At 40.5% G+C, this 17265-nt stretch overlaps 1 protein-coding gene across 1 annotated transcript in view; it reads left to right on the top strand.

Moving 5' to 3' along the window:
* Positions 1-17265, top strand: part of ttn.2 (titin, tandem duplicate 2) — a 160376-nt gene that overhangs the window by 51960 nt on the left and 91151 nt on the right. Inside the window, 19 exon segments of the mRNA XM_057024964.1 lie at positions 90-167; positions 263-289; positions 1081-1137; positions 1229-1267; positions 2271-2342; positions 2579-2638; positions 2775-2855; positions 2966-3022; positions 3266-3664; positions 3837-4196; positions 4495-4572; positions 4956-5471; positions 5694-5753; positions 7392-7475; positions 14089-14160; positions 14372-14449; positions 14532-14621; positions 14961-15005; positions 15320-16945. Coding sequence (XP_056880944.1) covers positions 90-167; positions 263-289; positions 1081-1137; positions 1229-1267; positions 2271-2342; positions 2579-2638; positions 2775-2855; positions 2966-3022; positions 3266-3664; positions 3837-4196; positions 4495-4572; positions 4956-5471; positions 5694-5753; positions 7392-7475; positions 14089-14160; positions 14372-14449; positions 14532-14621; positions 14961-15005; positions 15320-16945 — 3879 coding nt within the window.

Here is a 17265-nt window from a genome sequence, read left to right as displayed (position 1 = left end):
CCGCCGCAGCGTCAGAGCCCCTCAGACTTGTCTCTCATTGTTTCTTTCTGACCTGAGTGTTCATCGTCTTCATTAATAATCCCATGTAGGCGTGTACTCAGTGATTGTGAGGTTGGAGCCCAGAGGAGAGGCTAAGAGCACAGCTGAGCTTTATTTGTCTGGCAAAGGTACAGTTCCTAGTCAGGCGGCACCTTTAAAGCTTCTGTTCAGCCTTCCACTCGTTTAGCTTTTAACTTGCGCTTTGCTTTCCCCCTTTTCGCAGAAATTGAACTGGCGATGGTGCCTTTAGGTAAGTGGGAGCTCGGTTTGAAGGTTTACGGTTTAAAAACGCAACACTATTCGATACAGATCAGCCCACACAACATGGCGGCGGCGGACAGGTGTCTCCCTGAGTGAGCCGAGCGAGACGCTAAAGTTTATATCAGCTATCTTAAACGTGAATAAATTCTACTCCGATCTAAATTCCCGTCCTTGAGAAATAGCAAGTTTGATTGGATGTTGTCTGAGCATCACAACTCACTGTTGTGGAGCCAGAAGAACCACCCAAGGGCACCAGCATGAGCCACGGCCGCCCTGTTGCGCTTTTCCGGGTCATAGGTGGGATTTTCCTGTTTGGAATAAACCAGGAACAATACGAGAGAAGCGCGGGAGCGTTAAAGCTACCGAACGAAGGACCCCCCAGTACAAAATGGTCCAAATGTCTGCCGGGAGGTTTTATTTATGGCCGGAGTGGGTGGTGGCACAACCCATATGAGGGAGAGCAGTTCTGGGGGAAATGGGACAGGTTCTAGTTTCCATCCGTGGATAGACATTCTTTAATTGGCATTGCTATTAGCTACACACAGAACATAGTATCTTCTATTTGTTCTTACCTATAGAAGCTAAGGAATTATTTCCTTCTGTCTAAAATTAAGGTGAATGCTATGTTAGGTATGATAAGGCTAATGCTACAGGTGATTAGGTTGAAATGATAAAGGCTTTGGATTTCAGCATGTTAGCGGTGGTTGATGTTAATTAAAGGCACTTTTCCCCTAAAGTCCTGTTAAAGACCTGTTCTGTTGTCTTGGTGTGATTGTGTAGATGTCACGGACTTATCGGTTCAGAGGCCCGAGGTTCCGTCTTCAGTGGAAATCCAAGGTAACTTAAAGAGGCATCATTTTAAACATTTTGTATTCTGATTTTTGGTTTAATGTGATAATGAAGCCAGCATGTTCTCTTTCCTTTGAAGAATCTGCTGAATTCTATCATTATGAAGAAGAACAAAGAGGTATTTTCAACCAGTGCATTTCTTTCTGTGTCCCCCATCAGATTATTATTTCTTCTTATTATAATGCATGTTTCATTTGTTTTTATTTGACATGCAAGAATTCAAAACAGTGTTTTTGTCTCTAACTCAATCATTCATCCATTCTTCCACATTAGGATAAAAGGAGTATTCAAAAATAAACCTAGTTATTAGATCCAAGTTCAGACATTTCAGAGTTGTCAACATCAAATAAATAGGAAAGTTTGAACATAGAGAAACATTTCAGTTCAAATTTCACGTATCTGATGAAGCACTGACACAGTCCAGGAGGAGGTAGGTTCCGTGGGTTCCCTCCTGCACATGAAGGAACCTTTAGCTCCTTTGTGGATCTTCCTGTCTTCTTTTGTGTCCCCACTCTGAAAAGTTGCTCTGCCGAGGTTGATAGTGATCGAAGACTCTTCTGTCACCCTCCTCCTCCTCATCCAGTGAAGAGCATGTGATCTGACCTCCTTCATGGTGGTTTAAATGTTGCCCTAATGACGGATGGGCATTCCGATTTGATCCGTATTTTGCATCAGCCACCTTGATTCTTTAATGTCATGATTGTAGAGGTATTTTGGGTGTATATGTTTATTAGAACTTCATCTCATTTCGTCTTTAGTTTGGTTCCAATTCCTTCGGTGACTCTTGAGGCGCCCATGTCCAGGCGTCCTGGATTCTTTCACCATCTGTTTGGTCTCTAGTTTCTCTTTTCTTGAACCTCTGAAATTAGAATGATGTTTTATTCAAATGAGACACTTCAGAAGTTCATCATCAAGAAAAAGTATTGTGACTGAAGCCGTGGCCTTTCCATTTACTGGCTCCCGTCCTCTTCGTGGTCTTCACACCTTGGGTCTATCATGAGCTCAGACTCACTTGTGTTTGTCCATCTAATCGCTGTGTCAGGATTTCTACTTGGTTATCCAGCAGGAACATTGTATTACGCTGACTCTGAGCATGTTCCTGTGTCCTCTGTCTCAACCAGCTACAAGAGTTCTTGTTGAGGAGACGGTGGTGACCAAAAAGGTTGAAATGAGAGAGGGAGTCCCATTAGAAGGTAATCCTCACCTCCTGTAGCTCAGCCTCCTGCTAAGCTGTGCTACGCACAAACGTAAAATCTAAGCTTTGTCCTTCTGCACTTACGTCCCCGTGGGGCTTGTCTCCTTGTGCTCCGTCGTTATTTGCATGTTATTTAACAACTTAGTTTGGTCTTAATATCTTGTGGCGCGCTTCGCTTTACTTGACATTTCTTCACATTTGTCCTGTGGTCCTCATACGATCGTGTCTTTTAAGTAGAGAAAAAGCCAGAAGAGAAGCCAGCACCACCCAAGAAGGAGCCTTCACCACCAAAAGGTACCAATACACCCCAATGCCTGTTTCCATGTCTTTTTCACATATTCAGAGTTTCACTTTAACCCTTAATTCACATAGATGTGAATCCTCCTCAGAGTTTGAAATTTTATTCTTTTTATGAAATGAAACACTGTAGCAGCAGAGCCCAAAAAGCCAGTGGAGGAGAAGATTGCCAAAGCTTTAGTCTCTGAAAAGAAAGAAGTCTCTCCTGTCAAAGGTAGAGGTGTCCGATTTTAACATTCTGATATATCTTACATCTTTGTTGCTCTGTCCTTTAATACTTCCATTTCCTAGAATTTTACTTATGTTTTTAATGTATCTTGCAAGAACCGGAGGACAGTGCTCCTCTGCCACCAGCCAAGATTCCCGAAGAACCAAAGAAAGGTACTTAACTTTACTCTGATTGGCACAAACCAAAAACAGTTCTTTGTTTACAGTTGAGATACTCACCTCTTTTGTCTAATTACTACTGTGTGGACTGAAGTAAGTGAAAAATACACATCTGACAGCACTTTTTGTCTTCAGTGTCCATTTTCACTTCCTCTTTTAAAGCCTCTTAACAGTTGCTTAAAAGATTCTGCTGATTACATGCTAACCTCAGCCACTGTCTGTCTTACCTGCCTGAAGATGAGCCTCAGGTACCTGCGGAACCAAAAACTGCAGCTAAACCCAAACCTGAGACCAAGCCCGCACCAAAGGCAGAACCAGAACCGAAGCCCAAACCGAAGGCAGAACCTGAAGCAAAGCCCAAACCGAAGGCAGAACCTGAACCAAAGCCCAAACCAAAGGTGGAACCCGAACCAGAGCCCAAACCAAGGGCTGAACCTGAACCAAAGCCCAAACTGGTGGTGGAACCTGAACCAAAGGCAAAACCCATACTAAAGCCAAAACCGAAGACAGAAAGTGAAGCCAAGCCCACACCAGCTCCCAAAGTGGAACCTGAACCCAAGCCTGCAGTGAAGGTTGAGCCAGAGTCTGAGGCCAAGCCAGAACCAGTCAAGAAGCTGAAAACACCACCATCCAAAGGTATTTACTGTTTGTGTGGTCATGTGCGTTTGGGTGAATTCTTGTTGTGTCTACTTTGTTTCTCTGTGTAACAAGATGTCTCACCTGTGCTTCGAACATAGAAGCCGCTCTTGGTGTTTCTGTGGCTTAATTTATTTTCTGATATCTTCCCAAACTTAATTGTTACTTTAAGTTGCTGAAGAAGCTGCAAAACCAGAACTGAAAAAGGTTAAGCCTGAACCAGAAGTATCAAAGGCTGAAGTTCCAAAACCAGAAAAAGCCAAACCAAAAATCCAGGAAGCAACAAAGCCTGAACCTAAAGTCCCAAAACCGGAACTGAAGAAACTTGCACGAGAACCTGAAACAACTAAACAGGAACCAGAAAAGCAGGAACCAGAAGTTGGTAAACCTCAGCCTGTTGAAATAAAGCCAGAACGTCCACTTTCCAAACCAGAGCCTGCGGTACTGCGGAAGTCCAAACCAGAAGTAAAGGAGATTGATGCTGGAGTGAAACTAGAGCCAAAGCCTACAACAAAGCAACTACTAAAAAAAGGTATTGAATGTCTCTGACCTGGAGTTTTTCTTGACAGCCTTAACTCCAGAGTCAAACTTTAACTTGCAAGGCATCACATTCTGTCACTGATAACTGATGTATAATAGTAGTTTTATTTGAGGTATTCATGCAGTGGCACCCAAACGTCTATATGCCGATAATCTTCCAATGCTTTTGAGGGTTTTCTTGAGTCAAATCTTAGAGTACATCTTATCATCTTACACTCGACAGAGTTGCCCTTCCTGTCACATTCTTCATTTTACTGAAATGCTTCTAATGTGTGAATGATGCTCTTTAGAAACAATTCCTGAGCCTCCCAAAACAGCCAAGAAATCAGAACCAGCTGTTGCACCCATCGAAGAATCAACAAAACAAGGTACTTTTCATTATCTGATGGATCTTTTCTTGGTTAAAGCCAAAGCCTTGCTAGCTTCTTTGATTTGTTGGTATCATTACTTCCGCCAAGGAGGTTACATGACAGCCAGCATTTTTTTCTTTGCAAAATAACTCACAAAATTCTGGACTGATTTTAATGACATTTTCAGGTCCAAAAACACACATACACTCTGTACTTTGGAAGTAAGCTTTGTTTCTGGTTTTAGATGTTATAAAGCAGATCTTCCATGATTCTTATTGCTTTAGAAGTGAACATTGATAGGGTTTTTTATATTCTTCTTTCACTATGTCTTTAATTAATTGTGCGCCAGCACTTTTTAACCTCTTTTTTCTTGCCATGTCCTGTGTCAAATCTTCTTAAAGATTTGAAGCCCAAACCTAAACTCTTACCTAAAGGAGTGCCTGAACATGTACCCCAGGAGTATGATAAGAGGGTTCTGTTGGAAGCCAAAAGGGTTTCTGAAAAGGTACTGGAAGAATTTCTTGAGAGACAACCTGCAGATACAGCAGAGGTGGAGGAAAGCACTTTTGAGAGGGTCCCAGGAAAGGTGCCGGAATCAATGAGAAAAGTTGAGGAAAGTCCAAAGCTGGTGGTTCATGAAAAAGTACTTGAGAAAGTTCCAGAAAAACCACCAAAAACAGTTCCAGAGAAAGCTGCTCTTCAGAGGAAGCTAACTGAGGAGGAGAGAACTCCTGCGAAGTTACCTGCAGAGCTTCCTATAAAGGTTGACAAAGTAAAACCTGAAGTGTTGTCAAAGAAAGACACCGAAAAAATACCTGTGGAAAGGCTACCCTTAAAAGTGCTTGATAAAAAATCTAAGAAGGCCTCTGACGCTCAGCCTGAACAGGCACTACAAGCACTGAAAGCTCCAGCTACAGGTACAATAGATGGAATTTATATCTCCTTGAGTCTTGCCCAGTCAGTCCATTTACAGCATTTATTTAACTGAGGGGTTGCTTCTTGATAAGTGGGTCTGTTATGCCATCTGCCATTTCTTTTGCGTCTCGTCTTGCCGGATTTAACATTTGCATGACATTTGTGATTATTTGCTTCTTGGTCTTCTGGAGTTAATTAAAAATGATTAATTCTTTCAAAAACAGTAAGAAAGGAGGCTGAGGCGATTGTTCCTACAGAAGAGAAGAAAGTCTCTACAGAAAAAGGTACCAGCCATGATGGAGCATTTTAACTGTCAATTCAGCCTTGATTGTAATAGTGAGCAGGTGGATTTTCACTTTGCACTAATACCAAAATGTTGCCCTCCTTCTTAACTCTGATGTTTGTCTTTGTGTTTGTCATTGTCTCTTGGCGCCGCCATCATGACGCCTCTTCTTGTATTTCTTAAAACTCTCAGCAACTCTGAAATTCATCAAGCCCAAAAAAATAGAAGGAACTCGGGAGACACATGAAGTCAGCCACACAGCAGAGTTCCCCATGCAGGAAGTTGAAAAGAATCAAGACATATTTGAACAACACGTCATACTGTCATATGAAGATGAGGTAGCTCTTCCGGGAAAGGCTGTACTATCATTGCCTGAGGTATATGATGAAGACACGAGCCAAAGAGATAAAACATCTGAAATACAAGGCGAGATTTCTGTTACTGACAAAGCCAAGAAAGAAACCAAGCTGTCTAAACATAAACTTGTCCCGAAAACACAAGAAACCACTGCTGCCATAGAGGAGAAAGTTTGGGAGAAGTCAACGCTCCCAGATAAACCTCTGAAAGCAAAAACGGAAGAAATAATGGTCATACCAGATAGAAAAGAGGATTCTCTTCATGAGACCAACATCACAATTGAAAAACAGAGACAGATGGCTCTTAAGGCAGAGAGCAAAGAGAGACAAGTGAGAAAGGGCGACATTGTAAAAACTGAAGACGGGAACAAAGACAGAGGGTCAGTCGTGGCGAAGGTCATGATCGATGAACCCAAAGCTCCTGTGACTATCAGCACAGATGCAAGAAAACAAAGTAGGGAAGAAAGGAGGGTACTGACAGAGAAATCAGTTAAACATGATGACCACATCACATTAATCATACCGAAAGAAAGGGACAGAAGAGTTGAACAAGTCACAGAAACGATAAACGAAGCAGAAAAAGCCCCAGTCCAATACCGGTTTGATGTCGCAGCACCTTCCCAGATGAAAAAGGTTACAGAGGACATGAACAGAATTGTGGAAACCCAGATTCAACCAACAAATATCACTGTCTCGAGTAAAGAAACTTTACAAGATTTGTTGGTAGTCAAACCTGAGGCAGCGCAGGAGCTCAAATCTGACGTTACTTTCAAGAAGAAAGTTGTGTCTAAAGTAGGAGAGAGCCTTGAAGAAAAATTGATTGAGTCATTCACTGATATTGAGTTGAAGAGACCAAAAGAGATCCAACAAGATTCAACAGCATTTTCAACAAAAGCTGAAGGTGCAACCAGAAAAGGCGAGAAAAGCAGGGCCAGACCTCCAAAGGAGGAATCTGTGGAGAAGGTGCCCGAGACAAAATCTTTGGTCCCTTTAAAGGCAGTTGAAAAGAAAAGACCTTCACCACAATCAGCTGCCAGAGGTATCAAGAGACTAACTATCCTTTTTATTCTCACACGATTACACATTCTATTCTTTGAACCAACCGAAGGAACACTTGGACATCTGTCCTGTTCCAACTCATGATAAGTGTATTTTTATGTCTTATCCCCCATGCCTCACTCTTCTTTTACTGCCTGTTTTTTTTCCTTAAATGAATTCTTTTTTGTCCTCTTTTTCTTCCCTACTAATTATGGGCATGTTGTATATGAAAAATGAAATGGAAGAAGAAACCCAGGCCATTCCCACAACAGTTCCTCCAGCTCTGACTCCTGAAAGTGCTGAGATTATAGTAGGAGGACCAGATAAAGGTAGAGCAATGGCCTCTGTTCATGTCTGATTGTGAGCTGCCACACTTTCTGATGATCCCTGCTTTTGTTCTTTAACTCTAAGTCTTTGTGTCTCTGTTTTCCCCTCTAATCTCTTGGCACCGATTCATGGTGCTTTTTCTTCCCACTTCTTAAAATCTTCATCCTCTAGCAGATACCACTTGCCTTTCAAAGGCACCTCCTCAGAGGATTCAAGCTGATCCTAGAGAAGAGTTCACTCTTAAGACTTTGGTGAAAAAACAAAAAGAAAAACTGGATGAAGATTTTGTACAAAAAACTGATGTTCCTTTGAAAAATTTCTCCAAGATGATCAAGCCTGATGAAGACTTTGGAACTTGTAGTGCTTTCTCTGTTACTGATGGTCTAAAGACAGAGGGTGTCACAAGAGAAACCACAGCAAAACTTAATGAAAAGGTCTTTCCAATTACTTCTTTACAAAGGGAATTTCAAATAAATAAAGCAGGTCAGGAGTCCACACAACAAACATCAACACAAAAGAAAAAATGTGATAAAAAAGATACTGGTGACGCAGAAGCATTGAGAATCAAAATTCCAGTCCAAATAGTTCCACATCAAAAAGACATAATGGATACAAAAGGTTCTGACAGTAAGGAAGGTAGTAAAACAACAAAATTACCCCCTTTAACAAAAAGTATACCTTTAGACAAAACAGGTCTCCCGAAGAACGGTACCTCAGGAATTCTTCCAGAACATGAGGAAACAGCTAGAGTGTGTGTGACAGTTATGGATTCATTGTCATCACATGAACCACAAGAGAAATCTGAAGAAACTATAGTCGAACAAGACCAGCTAACATTCAAGACACTTAAGGACAAAACATTTAAAGTTGCTCACATTAAGCAAAAGGAACCAACACAGGAAAAGATTGCCAGGAAGGTTTCTTCCGATACTTCCCTAAAAACAAGTCCATCATCTGAAGTAGAATTTGATGTTGGACTTGAACCACTTATTTCAAAAATAGACAAACCACAAGGCAAACCTGAAAGGTTTACCCAAGTCAAAGATGAATTGGCTCATAGACAAAAAGAAATAGGACAAAAATCTGCAATTTTAAAGAAAGGAGACAGTGACAAATCTAAACCTGAACCAAGAGCTCCAGGCAAAGACACTGCAGACAAAGAAGCAACACCAAAATTAGTCATAGTTAAAGGTAAAACTAAAAAGATAACTCAGTTTGAAGACGGTACCTTCAGGAATTCTTCCAGAACATGAGGAAACAGCTAGAGTGTGTGTGACAGTTATGGATTCATTGTCATCACATGAACCACAAGAGAAATCTGAAGAAACTATAGTCGAACAAGACCAGCTAACATTCAAGACACTTAAGGACAAAACATTTAAAGTGGCTCACATTAAGCAAAAGGAACCAACACAGGAAAAGATTGCAAGGAAGGTTTCTTCCGATACTTCCCTAAAAACAAGTCCATCATCTGAAGTAGAATTTGATGTTGGACATGAACCACTTATTTCAAAAATAGACAAACCACAAGACAAACCTGAAAGGTTTACCCAAGTCAAAGATGAATTGGCTCATAGACAAAAAGAAATAGGACAAAAATCTGCAATTTTAAAGAAAGGAGACAGTGACAAATCTAAACCTGAACCAAGAGCTCCAGCTAAAGACACTGCAGACAAAGAAGTAACACCAAAATTAGTCATAGTTAAAGGTAAAACTAAAAAGATAACTCAGTTTGAAGACGGTACCTCAGGAATTCTTCCAGAACATGAGGAAACAGCTAGAGTGTGTGTGACAGTTATGGATTCATTGTCATCACATGAACCACAAGAGAAATCTGAAGAAACTATAGTCGAACAAGACCAGCTAACATTCAAGACACTTAAGGACAAAACATTTAAAGTGGCTCACATTAAGCAAAAGGAACCAACACAGGAAAAGATTGCCAGGAAGGTTTCTTCCGATACTTCCCTAAAAACAAGTCCATCATCTGAAGTAGAATTTGATGTTGGACATGAACCACTTATTTCAAAAATAGACAAACCACAAGACAAACCTGAAAGGTTTACCCAAGTCAAAGATGAATTGGCTCATAAACAAAAAGAAATAGGACAAAAATCTGCTATTTTAAAGAAAGGAGACAGTGACAAATCTAAACCTGAACCAAGAGCTCCAGCTAAAGACACTGCAGACAAAGAAGTAACACCAAAATTAGTCATAGTTAAAGGTAAAACTAAAAAGATAACTCAGTTTGAAGACGGTACCTCAGGAATTCTTCCAGAACATGAGGAAACAGCTAGAGTGTGTGTGACAGTTATGGATTCATTGTCATCACATGAACCACAAGAGAAATCTGAAGAAACTATAGTCGAACAAGACCAGCTAACATTCAAGACACTTAAGGACAAAACATTTAAAGTGGCTCACATTAAGCAAAAGGAACCAACACAGGAAAAGATTGCAAGGAAGGTTTCTTCCGATACTTCCCTAAAAACAAGTCCATCATCTGAAGTAGAATTTGATGTTGGACTTGAACCACTTATTTCAAAAATAGACAAACCACAAGACAAACCTGAAAGGTTTACCCAAGTCAAAGATGAATTGGCTCATAGACAAAAAGAAATAGGACAAAAATCTGCAATTTTAAAGAAAGAAGGAGACAGTGACAAATCTAAACCTGAACCAAGAGCTCCAGCTAAAGACACTGCAGACAAAGAAGTAACACCAAAATTAGTCATAGTTAAAGGTAAAACTAAAAAGATAACTCAGTTTGAAGACGGTACCTCAGGAATTCTTCCAGATCATGAGGAAACAGCTAGAGTGTGTGTGACAGTTATGGATTCATTGTCATCACATGAACCACAAGAGAAATCTGAAGAAACTATAGTCGAACAAGACCAGCTAACATTCAAGACACTTAAGGACAAAACATTTAAAGTGGCTCACATTAAGCAAAAGGAACCAACACAGGAAAAGATTGCCAGGAAGGTTTCTTCCGATACTTCCCTAAAAACAAGTCCATCATCTGAAGTAGAATTTGATGTTGGACATGAACCACTTATTTCAAAAATAGACAAACCACAAGACAAACCTGAAAGGTTTACCCAAGTCAAAGATGAATTGGCTCATAAACAAAAAGAAATAGGACAAAAATCTGCAATTTTAAAGAAAGGAGACAGTGACAAATCTAAACCTGAACCAAGAGCTCCAGCTAAAGACACTGCAGACAAAGAAGTAACACCAAAATTAGTCATAGTTAAAGGTAAAACTAAAAAGATAACTCAGTTTGAAGACGGTACCTCAGGAATTCTTCCAGAACATGAGGAAACAGCTAGAGTGTGTGTGACAGTTATGGATTCATTGTCATCACATGAACCACAAGAGAAATCTGAAGAAACTATAGTCGAACAAGACCAGCTAACATTCAAGACACTTAAGGACAAAACATTTAAAGTGGCTCACATTAAGCAAAAGGAACCAACACAGGAAAAGATTGCCAGGAAGGTTTCTTCCGATACTTCCCTAAAAACAAGTCCATCATCTGAAGTAGAATTTGATGTTGGACATGAACCACTTATTTCAAAAATAGACAAACCACAAGACAAACCTGAAAGGTTTACCCAAGTCAAAGATGAATTGGCTCATAAACAAAAAGAAATAGGACAAAAATCTGCAATTTTAAAGAAAGGAGACAGTGACAAATCTAAACCTGAACCAAGAGCTCCAGCTAAAGACACTGCAGACAAAGAAGTAACACCAAAATTAGTCATAGTTAAAGGTAAAACTAAAAAGATAACTCAGTTTGAAGACGGTACCTCAGGAATTCTTCCAGAACATGAGGAAACAGCTAGAGTGTGTGTGACAGTTATGGATTCATTGTCATCACATGAACCACAAGAGAAATCTGAAGAAACTATAGTCGAACAAGACCAGCTAACATTCAAGACACTTAAGGACAAAACATTTAAAGTTGCTCAAATTAAGCAAAAGGAACCAACACAGGAAAAGATTGCCAGGAAGGTTTCTTTTATCCCTTTTCTCGAGAAATCAAGCCAAGAATGGGAAGCAATTCCCAGTGTAAAATTGATAGATGAGTGCAGTACTGTAGTTCCTCATGAAGCTACTGAAATTCAAGAAACACAGCCTCACAGTTTTTGTCTTTAGCTCCTGTCACAGAGGTCACTGACAAAGAGTCAAGAGCACAAAGAGAATCCAAAGATATTGACTCAAAAGAACCAGAATCTTTTACTGAGAGAGGACAGACACCAGACAGAAGCAGAAGAACCTCTCATGAAGAAGTTCAGTCTAAGACCTTTAAAGTAAAAGATGACTATGGCAGTGTCACTTCACTTGAAACACCTGAAAGAAGCTTAGAAGAAGTGAAAAGGTTTTCAAAGGCTCCTGTAATGGAGGTTGCCTCTCAAAGATCTCGCATAGTCAAAGATGGAAAAGTTCAACCTGACACTCTGGAAAGGGTCACTGCCCCTGGTAAACTTGTTGAAGTCAGTAAAGACAAAGTTCCTCAGTTGGAAGCTACTTCTCTGAAAACAGGTCCGTCTTCTGTTAAAGAATTTGATGTAGGAGTTGAACCAAATACAGCAAATATACAGAAAACACAAGACAAACCAGAAAAGTTTACTCCATTTAAGGAAGAATTGGCTCAACCACGTAAAGAAATGGGCCAAAGGCCTGCATTTTTACTGAAACCAGAAGAAACAGATGAAAAAAGTTTGGTAGAAAGTCTAGAAAAAGTCAGAGTTCCTGATAAAACCAAAGGAAAAGTAGTTGGTACTACTGTAACAGAGATAACAGCCAGAGATTCCAAAGATATTGACTCAAAAGAACCAGAATCTTTTACCGAGAGAGGACAGACACCAGACAGAAGCAGAAGAACCTCTCATGAAGAAGTTCAGTCTAAGACCTTTAAAGTAAAAGATGACTATGGCAGTGTCACTTCACTTGAAACACCTGAAAGAAGCTTAGGAGAAGTGAAAAGGTTTTCAAAGGCTCCTGTAATGGAGGTTGCCTCTCAAATATCTCGCATAGTCAAAGATGGAAAAGTTCAACCTGACACTCTGGAAAGGGTCACTGCCCCTGGTAAACTTGTTGAAGTCAGTAAAGACAAAGTTCCTCAGTTGGAAGCTACTTCTCTGAAAACAGGTCAGTCTTCTGTTAAAGAATTTGATGTAGGAGTTGAACCAAATACAGCAAATATACAGAAAACACAAGACAAACCAGAAACGATTTCTCCATTTCAGGAAGAATTGGCTCAACCACATAAAGAAATGGGCCAAAGGCCTGCAATTTTACTGAAACCAGAAGAAACAGATGAAAAAGGTTTGGTAGAAAGTCTAGAAAAACTCAGAGTTCCTGATAAAACCAAAGGAAAAGTAGTTGGTACTACTGTAACAGAGATAACAGCTAGAGAATCCAAAGATATTGACTCAAAAGAACCAGAATCTTTTACTGAGAGAGGACAGACACCAGACAGAAGCAGAAGAACCTCTCATGAAGAAGTTCAGTCTGAGACCTTTAAAGTAAAAGATGACTATGGCAGTGTCACTTCACTTGAAACACCTGAAAGAAGCTTAGAAGAAGTGAAAAGGTTTTCAAAGGCTCCTGTAATGGAGGTTGCCTCTCAAATATCTCGCATAGTCAAAGATGCCTCCAAGACTGATGTAATGAAAACTGATGTTGATGGCAAAACACCATTTCAAATCACAGAATCTTTCACTAAACATAAAACGTTAGATCAAGAGCAGCATAGTTCTGATAGAAATATGCCCCAAAATTCCACTTTTCAAGAGGGAATGGAATTAAAAGAGAAACCTGCAGTTACATCAGTTGCTATGATAAAGTCTAACATACATGAGACCCACAGTCGTCAAGCATGTGAGAAACTAACTTACAAACCGATTAGCGAGCTATACAAGCCCACTTCAGTAGAGCCGTCAGTAACAGATGAAACCTGGCCAGAGATGGTTAAGATGAAGACTGATGCAAAACCCCAGACTTTGAGCACAGAGCTGAGAGGACTCAGAAACCAGCAGGTGTGCACTACATCCATCAGGAAGTTGAAACTGTATGGAGAAAGGAGAGGGAGACTCCGCCCAACTTAGAAACACAGGTTTTTTCTTTGGAACCAGAAAGGAAAGAACATACACCCTCTCGAGATTCTACCAGAGGTATAAAACCAATCATAGATCACTTTTTTAATGAGCACCAAATGTCCTTGTGCACTTGCTCATGATCATGCTCTTCAGGAGATCCATTTTCTCTTTGTCTTCCTCTTTCAAGTCATGTCACCCATTATGTCTGGGCACAAATGTTTCCTTTCTTTGTTGAGACTGTCAGCTGAGACACTTGATCACCCGATCAACTAAACCGACTCGTTCCATCTAAGATCTTATTGTAAATCTTTGTTGCTCCATAATCTTTCACTGTTTTCATGTTTCTGCTTAAATAGATCATTTGATGTGAGAAAATATTTTATTTTCCATCAGTGAATTCACATCTCTTCCTTTGTGTATTCTGTGGTGTGTTGGGGTTTGCATGCTTCACTTATCGACCCTTGTGGTCTTGGTGAGTTTCTGATTGTTGTATAATTTTATCCTCAAGCTCCTGTGAAAGACAAGGAGTCTCCTGCACAAGTCAAAGCCACACTAGTAAAGCCAGCAGCTGATTACAAAGGTATCAGAGTTGTCTCAGATATTATTCTTTTTATTGTGTTACTCTTTGAGTATTACTCTTGAGCAAAAACAAATCTTTGATCCTGGTGAACCTGGTTACCTGCATCTTAAACATCATCTTAAGGTGACAATGAACTGAATTAAAAATGAGGTGTTTTTGGGAGTGTGTAAAGCAGGACTATCAAGTTCCTATATACTTTATACTCTTACAGAAGATGACAGAAAACCTGAAGTTACTGACACAAAGAAAAAGTTGGAGAGAATTGCCCCAGCTGATGAAGCACAGACAGGTATTTAGACAAGAATTCTTAAGAGGACATTTGTCTTCGTAATGTCTTTGAATTACTTCAGTTGACTCGTTTATGCTTGAAGTGGCCAAACCACAACCTCTTACAAGAGCTGAAGAACCTTCCAAGAAGGAGCAAGCAAAGCCACTGGTAGAGAAGATGACTCCTGAGACAGGTAGAACTATATGAGAAGGAATTGTCGTCCTTTTCACTGAGTGTGTCAGCATCAACTCTGTTGTACAGTCCTGTGGTGTCCTCAGTGTGGTGTGTCTCAGTAGATAGTTTTCTCTTACTAACTCGTGGATTTTGACATTGACACAAGCATGGCATGATTGTTGTATATGAAATTAAATACAGAAAATGTTCTTTAAACACTTCTTCCCTACTACTTAGTCCATGTGATGCTCATCTTTGTTGTCAGTCAAGCCAACATTAGTGTTTACTTGTTGGATCTTCACAGTCTTTCACACGTCTTTCAATGCTAACACTTTTCTGAACTATACCTCTATATTAGATGAAACCAAGGGACCTGTTCAAGCACCTGGAGGAGTCAAGAAAGGTAAGACCAATTTTTTCTGCTTCCTTTCTCTTCTTCTACACATCACACGTCACCTTTCCCAACTCAGTAGCTGTAACATGTTCCTGATCCTCATACAATCCATTTCAGTCAAAACATTTTGGGGAAAAAACCAAAAGAACCTGTTCTCATTTGTGTCCTGTTTTCTTGTTTTTAGGTTGATGTTTTAATTATTACATAGTGCTGTCTTTATTTTGTAATTCTGCTGTTGTTCTGGCCTCATGTGTTAAGTATGTGTTTATGTCTTCTGTGCGTCAGATGTCTCAGAAAGTAATGTCAAATCTTTGCTGCCTTAGAAATGGTTCTACACAAAAAAGGTAAAATTCTAATTGAAGAGACTGGAACATTTGAGATTCCAACTTTGAAGAAAACAACTAGAGTTGTGAAGGAAGTAGAGGAGGAGTTTGAGACAGTCAAACTCAAGAAGATTCCATCGGTAAAACCGAAGGAAGGCGAAGAAGAGGAAAAACCACAGAGAGTCACTAAAACAACAGTCTTCAATATTGAAGAGACAGTGACTAAAGAAGAGGCTATCGAGATGTCTGTCATCACCAGAAGACCAGCAGCAGAGATCACACCTCGACAGAAAGTTGAGATTGTGAAAAAGCCACAAATTTTTGAGTCCAAAGAACTGGAAGAGAAAGAACCACAGAAAAGTACCTGGGCCCGCCAGAAACCCAGTCCACAGGAGGCTATACCAGATGAGAAGATTGCTCTGAAAAAATCTGCCAAAGAACCAAAGCAGGAGGAAATTGAGCCACCAAGTGTGGCCTTGAAGAAAGTACAAAGATTACCTGTAGATGAAATGAAACCAGAAGAAGTCAAACTTAAACCTTTCAAAAAGCCTGCAGCTCTTGATGAACCAGAGACAGAGAAGAAAGAGAAGCCAGACAGAGATATTACACCTTTCCAGAAAGGAGAGAGGATCCCTCAAGAGGTTAAAGTTAAGGAGCAACAGAAGAAACCTGAAAAACCTCCACCAGAGGAAAGGGAGCCACAGGCCAAGCTCACAAAGCCAGCTGACAAAAAGAAAAGTGCAGAAAAAGCAGTTGAAGAAGCTAAAGCACCCACTGAGATCAAGAAAATCCCCAAAATGGAAGAGGAGTTGGAAAGTGTTAAACTGAAACCCCTTTCTGTGCCTTTAAAAGTGGCTGGAGAAACTGAGAAGAAACCTTCAGAGGAGAAAGGAAAGATACCAGCAGATGATTATCAGCTTCATCGCAGAGTTCCAGATGAAAAACCAAAAGAGCAAGAGCCAGAGCTTAAACAAAAGACACCTGAGATCCCTGAAGCTCTTGAGAAGAAGCCGGAGAGGACAACTGAGGTTGTAACTATTCCAGAAGAAGAGATACGTGCTCCACCACCATCTGTTAAGAAACCCAAAAAGACTCCCGAGGAGCCCAAGCCACTGCAACTGAAGAAGGGAGTCATATCAAAGGTGAAAGATGAAAAAGAGGAGGTTATTCTGAAACCAGTGGAGCAACTCAAGAAGGTCCAACTGAAAAAGACGCCATCTCCTAAAGTTGAAAAGCCTATAGAAGCAAAGACAATCTCCGGTGAGAAGATGCCTGTTCTTAAAAAGGTTCCTAAAATGGATTCACCCCAAGAAAATGCTGAGGCCATGAGAAAGAGCCTAAAAAAGCCCTCACCAGAGGAGACTACAACACGACCAGAAAAACCGGATAAAGAGAAGATTCCACTGGTGAAGGAGGTTTCTCCAGGGGCAGTCCAGATGAAGAAGATTGCCACACAGCCAGAGGAGGAGGTGTTTGAAGAGGAGTTTGGAGTGGAGGAAAAGGCTATTCAGGAAGAAGAGGAGGCCTGGGGCTGGGAGCTGGTGCCCCAGGACAGTTATGGGTCTGAGGACTGGCAAGGTGAAGGAGAGGACGGTGCTCTGGAGGTTCCAGGTGTGACAAGGAGAGGTGAGATGGATGGTGGAAGTACCAACTCCCGTTGTTGGGTGAAGGCATGAAAAATCCTTCATACCCACAATCATTTCTCTCCATCCCCACCATCACATGTCCATCTAAGCTCTTTACCTCATCTTCTCTTCAGTGTGACGTGACTCCATGATCTGTTTTTCGTGTTCTCGTTCTCGTTCTGTGTCTGGTCATTTTGTTTTTCATTCCAGTCACTTCCATCCATCTTAGGGCTTTTTCCCACACTCGTCCCATCTGTTCTTATTCCATCTCTTCTTGGCTTAAGTGTTTATAACCTAAAGAGGTTCATCATCATTGCATCA

The sequence above is a fragment of the Takifugu flavidus genome, chromosome 1 (assembly GCF_003711565.1).
Source record: "Takifugu flavidus isolate HTHZ2018 chromosome 1, ASM371156v2, whole genome shotgun sequence".
NCBI lineage: Eukaryota > Metazoa > Chordata > Actinopteri > Tetraodontiformes > Tetraodontidae > Takifugu > Takifugu flavidus.
The sequence above is the reverse complement of the archived record's forward strand: the minus strand, read 5'-3'. Positions and strand labels throughout refer to the sequence as shown.